Source organism: Montipora capricornis, chromosome 8, assembly GCF_036669925.1.
Source record: "Montipora capricornis isolate CH-2021 chromosome 8, ASM3666992v2, whole genome shotgun sequence".
Classification (NCBI taxonomy): domain Eukaryota; kingdom Metazoa; phylum Cnidaria; class Anthozoa; order Scleractinia; family Acroporidae; genus Montipora; species Montipora capricornis.
This window is the reverse complement of record NC_090890.1, coordinates 2044206-2051705: the sequence shown is the minus strand read 5'-3', so window position 1 is coordinate 2051705 and position 7500 is coordinate 2044206. Positions and strand designations below refer to the sequence as shown.

At 38.5% G+C, this 7500-nt stretch overlaps 1 protein-coding gene and 1 long non-coding RNA gene across 4 annotated transcripts in view; one reads left to right on the top strand and one right to left on the bottom strand.

The window, feature by feature from the left end:
- Window positions 1–7500, bottom strand: part of LOC138060033 (uncharacterized) — a 20648-nt gene that overhangs the window by 8999 nt on the left and 4149 nt on the right. The window contains exon 1 of one of the 2 annotated variants that reach the window (XR_011134283.1): window positions 6793–7500. This exon is cut by the window's right edge and continues 445 nt beyond it. The exons of the other annotated variant lie outside the window; for it this stretch is intronic. This is a non-coding gene — a long non-coding RNA (uncharacterized lncRNA). The remainder of the gene's footprint in view (window positions 1–6792) is intronic. 2 annotated transcript variants of the gene reach the window in all.
- The window catches only part of LOC138060030 (cytochrome P450 3A24-like), a 21649-nt gene continuing 17232 nt past the window's right edge, over window positions 3084–7500 (top strand). The window contains exons 1-4 of one of the 2 annotated variants that reach the window (XM_068905710.1): window positions 3084–3678; window positions 3806–4016; window positions 4320–4416; window positions 5440–5498. In XM_068905710.1, the coding sequence (XP_068761811.1) occupies window positions 3928–4016; window positions 4320–4416; window positions 5440–5498 (245 nt within the window). In that variant the 5' untranslated portion in view covers window positions 3084–3678; window positions 3806–3927. Of the gene's footprint in view, window positions 3679–3805; window positions 4017–4319; window positions 4417–5439; window positions 5499–7500 lie in introns of those variants that run through there. The other variant, XM_068905712.1, reaches the window with a different exon arrangement.

Sequence of the window (7500 nt, the reverse complement as noted above, 5' to 3'; positions counted from 1 at the left end):
TTTTGCTAACATCTGCTGGAGTTCGCGCCTAATTTTCGCGCCAATTTCGCGGAGAGCGGGAAAACGTTTTTACGAGTTCACATGAAGGTCAGGTTTAAGGTTTCCTCATTGAAGTTCGTTCGATTCTTTGTGAACTCCGTGGACTTTAAAGGTTCAAGAAAAAGTGAAAAACTTAGAAGGTGACTAAAGGTCAAGCGGCCGTCAAGGGTCAACAAGGCGAAAGGTAAATACTACACAAATGCCATTAAGTAATTTGCTTATTCTATTCGATCGATTCTATCCGTAAATCTCAGTATTAAAGTATCACATAATACGAGTTGATGTCACCCAGCTGGTAACTACCGGGTATTGACCGCTTTTTCAGCCTTTATTGTCCCTAAACGAAATGATATGTGATATCTGGTAGAGACTCCCGGAACTGAATATTTTTCATTCCTATGTTAGTGTTACTGCATTTGGCAGACATTGTCTTCATAATTATTGCTGAATCAGATTTTTGATTCCGCAATGCTCGTGTGCCACGACGACAACCCTCAACGAGTTTACAGGCGTTAGTCGGGTAAAACCAAAACGCCTTCCCTGCTGGTCCGCCATCGAAACAAGAGTATTACCATAGAGTCAACACCGTTTTCACCTCTCTGGACCAGGTCCTGGCCAAAATTGAGAATCGGTTCAGCGGAAATGACCAAGATGTTCTTTGTGCGTTAGGTGACGTCACTCAATCAAGTAATTTCCCCGCTAATGATAGCTTTGACCTACAATGAGCGACAAAAGTGTTGCGATACTTGGCAGTAAAATTCGATTTTCGAGTGTCTTGGACACATTTCCCCCCATCCCCCAAAACAATGTTGATTTTTCTATTTCTTCCGACTGGCAGACCACAGCACCTACAAAACATTGAATTGGGGGCCGGGGGTATCAGAGAATTAACGCCAGATGCAAATAAAATAGAACAAATGCTTAGGTATCGAAAAGCGTCTTTTCCTAAAAGTGTTTCAACTACTTTTGTCGCTCATTGTAGTTGCTGGTTACTATAATTTCGACAAGGGGCTACTTTAGGCAGACCAACGCCTTTTAAGTCGATTCAAGAAAACACATGTCAAAAAATCAATAAAGACAGCGGCAGAAGTCATTGACGTAATTGCATGAAAGCAGCCTTTATGCAATTACACCAGAGTTCTCGAAGGTGGCGTCCATTTTGGCCGTCATTCCCGCAACATCATGCTCAGCGGAACGTTCGTTCAGCGGACTGATTTACCTTCGTAACACCATGGGGCAGCATAGACTCAATAATCATCTGTATTGAGCGTGCCTTTGGAAATCAAGTCATTGTCAACAGTATGGACAAGATGATTGACATTTTCGGACAACGCCATGGAAGGAAGAACTTTTTCTTTTAATACGTTTTAGATAACATTGAGACTGTTGATAGAATTAAGTATGCAAACTTTCAATTGAGCTATTTTTTCAATGATAGCAGTTTCATTAGATGGAAAAATGGTGAACGTCTGCGTTTGCATCCCGATTTCAACCTCCACACTTTCGGGCATTGCGTAATTTTTTCGGGCAAGAAAGTCACCGTCCCCCCCCCCCCAAGTCCGAAGGTGCCCGTACGCCGATGGTTTTGTATAGAATTTTCAAATACCTAAAAGACATTTGAAAAAACGACGCGCCGCGGAGTACTTTTAACGATCTGCGAAGTGTTCAGAAATTGTGTTAAAGCACTATCTCGATTGCCTCATATATCATCTCAATTGAATCTAAACGAAGACCGCAAACACGGGTGAATAAGAGCGTAAACATTTTTGCTACAGGCCGTTAGGTGCAGATGTCAAAACATTACGGTTATGATCCCTTCGTTTAAAGAGCATTTATTTAAAGGATCATTTCCATTTCCTAATTTCTCAACTTTGATTTATCATTACACGGATCGGATTCTGTGGATCAGTGAAGTCGTTGGTTTTTTTTTTGATAAAATCCAAAAAGGGATCATGGAAATCATGCGGAAAATTGTAAATATATACCTTAAAACTGATATCATAGGGCAATCGTTGTTGTCAAAAACTCAGGCATTACTGTTGTCCATTTACCGAGTTTCATTTTGCGCTGTTAAATATTTATTTGCGTTTAACATATTGTTTCATTTTCCCTTTTAAGGCAATATTGTTAAAAAGGTATATCAATTACGTCAAAGTTGTTATATTCGGTGCCGTAACCGCAACACGTCAGTCTTTCTTTTAAATTTTGTCTTTTGCAAATATTATAGGTGGTAGGTCATTTTAATTTAATTTAATTTGAAAAGTTGCTGAGACGAAGAAGATAATTTTAACCTATTTTAACTTTTTAAGGTCCACATCAGCCATGAGCTGCAGTTTTGCTGAACTTTTCAAGGAAAGTGTGTCATTCACGTAGACCTTTGTATGTCTGAGCCTCGCTTACAACAAGGGGAATTCCATGTTCAGTTTATTTCCACTAACTCCCCGACGTTTTTTTCTCGGAAGGCTATTTCGTCTCTTGTCCCCTAAAATCTGTGCATTAATCAGCAAATATTGACTCCTAATGGCGGCTTGCTTGTTTTCAAACTTGTGGTTTGTCCAAACACAAGTCCAGTACGTCTGAAGTGACCATGATGAAACTGTCATAACTTGTGGGCAGCTATACACGAAAATATCGAAACTACACAGCTTTTACGCCCAATTTGGGCAAAGAAGGATACTTGGTATTCCTAAGTTTGTTACATGATACAATCGTTCATCGAATTCTTCCTCAACAACGGATTTACTAGAGCAGCCGAGTAACAGGATCAAGATAACTACAGAGCAGATTACATAACTCGGGTCGTTCAACATGATTTAAAATGAAAAAGCGTTTTAAGACGAACACTGTCGTAATTTAAGGGGTCGCGAGATAACTAAGAGCCAAATTAAAGAAACTATAACGTCTAACTGGTTAAATGTAAGAGCAGACTGCATGCAAGAAAGTGTCCTTAAGCTTCATACTGCTGAATTTGCCATGTCGCGCACACAATTAAAGCTAAAAGTAAAACTAGAGATGGCCTCCGCTATATAAAGCCTGTAAGCCTATAATCGTATTTACAGGTACTTCTTTAATTTACTATTGCTTAAATAGAAATGATGACATGATGAAATGATGATGTTGAAAATTGAACATGTTACATCAAACTCCTTGAAAATCCAAGTTCATGCTTACAAATAAAGTTGCTCAAAAGATCTCTTCACAATTTGCCCATCTATGGTAAAAGCTTTGTTTGATGTGGACCCGTTACGCACTTCCTGTGAGTATAACAACTGTACGATGCACTTGACTGATGCAACTCAGTGTTAGATGAAGTGCTTCTGGGAGAGAGAAAAACGCTTTTTTTGTCCACTAAAATGCACAAATAGTATTACTATTGATGAGAATAAAATAGCATCGAAACCTCCAGGGCACAATTCACGAAGCAAAAGCAACTGATCTCGATTGACGTGACACTGCTCTTTGGCATTACATCTGTGGCTAAATTTAGAATGTTACAATTTCATGAAACAAATATTATGCGCCGCGTACTTACATAAATGCAAGCTTAGCTCCCATGCAAAGCTTAAAACGCATAGACAATCATCGAGGAAAAGTTTTGCTGTCTGATACCAAAGAATTCAGTGCGTTAAATTCCTTCAGGTAAAAACCTTTAGCTGATAGATTTTAATCTGTTTTGTTCCGTCTCTTGTGCTTGTACTAACATTACTAATTCAGCATAAGCCCGAGCATAAGTAGATTGTAACTGTACAATTCTTGCCTTTTGCAGGAAAGAACCAAAAAGAGAAGAGTTCTGGAAGAGAACAGTTCTGCTAGAAGAGAGGATAGAGTTCTCTGATTTAACCTGCTCCGGCCCAAGAAGCTCTACGTATCTTTCGTTTTAAAGTAACGATGGCTGATTATCTGCGGACAATAGCTCAGTTTGCGAACGATCACTGGGTCACACTTTTGGTCGGATTTCTGGTTCTTCTTCTATACCGGTATAGTGTAAAATCCTCACTGATCGGACGTTTTATTATTGTTGTTATCATAAAGGGATGAGCTCAGATGGACATATATTGTACTTATAATTTAAGTCGCCATTTGTGTTTATTACCGTTGACGGGGTGGAGAGAGGTGGTCACGCACGGCACCTCTGCTCAAAAGCGGCGTAGACATTTTAAATTAATACCTAAAATGTTTAATCTTTTGACAAAAATTATATTATTTTTATTGGATTTTAGTGCAATAATTATTTGATAGATTCATGTACTTAACTAGCTTACTCGCTCTTTCTGTCCAAGGTATTGTGTTGCACAGTTATCTGTGTTCAAGAAACTTGGCATCTCTGGGCCACCGCCGCTGCCATTTTTTGGAAATACGGCAAGGACCCTATTTGATGTAAGTTATTCTTTATTTGATCAGTTTATTGTGCAATATAGCCAACGACACTCTTTAATGGTTTCATCCATATTAAACATGTCTGTTGTTTAAGTCTTGTTGCTTCCAGCACTTTCTATTCATTAATAAACATCCTGAAAAAAAGGACACATTCCAAGATTTGTATTGTATTGACAACAACATCAACCTGCATTGAAAGTTGCTCCAGTACGACACAAAAAAAATACCCCGTGTCTTGATCATGCGACTCACTGTAACACAGACGTGTTTCCTGTGATGACCTCCAGGGACGTCAAGGCTACAGAGATACTCATGGCACCTTTTGCAACCCTATTTAAGCTTTCATAGTAAAACTGTTTAAAATAATATTGCAATCCATGCAAAACAATAACTGAGAGAGATTGGTGTCCTTTTACGCAGAACCAGTAGCATATTGCCTTAGCAGCAGTCCTACTTGTTTCCATGAATTTTTTATCACTAAGAGCCTGTTTACAAGTAGACTGAGGGTTACCCGTGGAAGTGAGTTACCCTCGAATGCGGGTTACCCTAGCACTCACACATTTTCTCTTTTTTTCTTCGTCATGTTTACAAGGCAGCTAGGGTTACCCAGGTAGGTGGGTTACCCTGGCTGGCAGGTTAACTTTTTCCCTGGTAAACACTCCAGGTAGGGTAACCGGCCTACCCGGGTTAACTTTCTAATTGTTTCCAGACCCTTTGAATGTAACCATGCATTAAGTTGTCCTGGGTTGTAGGGTTACCCTACCTGTGAAATTTTGCTTGTAAGCCCGCCTACCTGCTTGTTAACAGGCCCTAACAGTGTACATTGGTGTCTCTAATATGGCAGAAAAGAAATCAAGTCAAAATGTATGCTAGTACATCAAAAAATTTTTAACAACTGTTTTAACTGTTGTTGATACCTTTGTAAATATGCCAGCTGGGAGATTCTCTGATTAAAAAACATTTTCCTTAGTTTATTAGACTTACATATAACACTGCAATGATTATTGTTCCTTATCAAATCAGCCAAACAGTGCTCCAAAACTTCACCAGGAATGGTACAAGAAATATGGCAAGGTGTTTGGGTATGTATTCTCTAAAATAGGCAATATCTTGAAAAGTGCAGGACGTGTGTGTACAGTCAGTAATGCATGTCACCTGGTCAGCTTCTTTGAATTGCACTTGATCCTTATTTTCTGAAAATTCCTGAGGTTGAGTACTGCTTATTACTGTAACTCATCAATGAACTTGATCATTGTGTGAGTTATTGATAAATATAGTCAATAACTATTTCTTTCTTAAATAAGTGATTTTGGTTATTTGACTTATATCAGTCATTCCGTCACAAAGGATGTTAAACTACAACCTTGAGACCACTACATACCATTAGGTAATCAAAACTGTTAAATTCTGATGAGACCAATTAAGTTGACATACATAACTATGTAGTGTGATCAGGGGTTAATGATCAGACAAGCTACACTGTAGTCTCAACTTTCTGTTATACATTTATTAGTCTGGCCGGGTACACTCAGGAAACATATAGTGGCAGTACAAATAGCATTTGAAACTTATTGTAGTTTCTATATAGCATGATCAGAAATGAATTCCCAAAAGACTTGGAATTCCTAGGAAATCCTAGGAATTCCTAGGAATTCCCAACAATTCCAAGTCATGCAAATTAGGAAGACTTCACAATCTGGGAATTTTTGAGAATTTCTGAGATTGGATAACTATACTGCTGGGAATTACTGGGAATTCCTAGGAATTCCCAACAATTCCAATTCAAGCAAATTAGGAAGACTTCACAATCTGGGAATTTTTGAGAATTTCTGAGATTGGATAACTATACTGCTGGGAATTACTGGAAATTCCTAGGAATTCCCAACAATTCCAAGACAGAAGTAGACAACAAGGGGATTTTTAAAGACGTTTTGAGAATGGTCAATAATAGACCACTGGGAAATATTGGGAATTATTGAAAATTCCAAGGCAAAGAGGTACAAAGGGTGGATGGACTTCAATAAGAAATTTACCATGACTTCATTCACATTCTGTACTTCTAACTTAGACAAGTTTATTATATACACACTGGAATGTCACATTAAGTTCTTAAACAACAACAAAAATAATTAATGGTCCTTACTCTCTAACCAATTAAAATATTTAAATGAAGAGACCGATATGAAAATCATGGGAAGAAAATTTAGTTCCATGTCAACACTTTTGTATTTTCACCAAATTTGATTATTCAACACATTAAACACCTTCAAATAATTGGGCTAAAATAGAGAGCCTGTGGAGGAAATACACCTTCAGGACTCTTGTTAAATGCATTCCCAAATTATACACTGTTCCATTAGTCCCAATAATATTTACCTTCTACCTTTGCCTCTGGGTTCGAACGCATTAACAGCAGCTTTGAAACCGCAGATTTGATTGGTTCAGTGCTTCGAAATCTGCATACTTCAGATGCAGACACCGCTATAATATTACGCAGTGACAACCCAGTGGACAGAACGTAAGTGTCGATGTTTCCTCGACAACGTTCGATGACAAATCAAACATTTAAAGCGGGTTCCATTTCATGAGTGAGCTTTTCATAATGTCTGTTGTCGTCAATATGTCCGACTGAATTTGGATCCATGGAATATAATCTGAATCGGCGAAGTTATGCGATCTTCGTGTGACTGTTCTTGCTTGTTTCTGCAATAATCCAGCGGATTCTCTTTTAATGTTGCATATATGAAGCATCTACCGTTTGAGCCAATGACCTCGTGTTCGAAACAAAGAAGCCTTTCTCATTCGCTTTTGGCGCCCTTACTTGAATACCGTGGATCGATTTTTGTGGCTTTTACAATGAGTTAAGATGGTTTTTATTGTTGTTCAATGGGAGAACGAGGATACTGTCAGTGCGGTGAATGAAAAGCAAGTTGTTTTAGCTGTACCGAAGCAGATGTTGAGAAGTTGCTGTTGGGTTTAAATACCAATAAAGCTTGTGGACCTGATGGAATAACAGCACGCATGCTTAGGGAATCAGCATCGATAATTGCACCATCCCTATCAAAGATATTCAACATTTCTCTA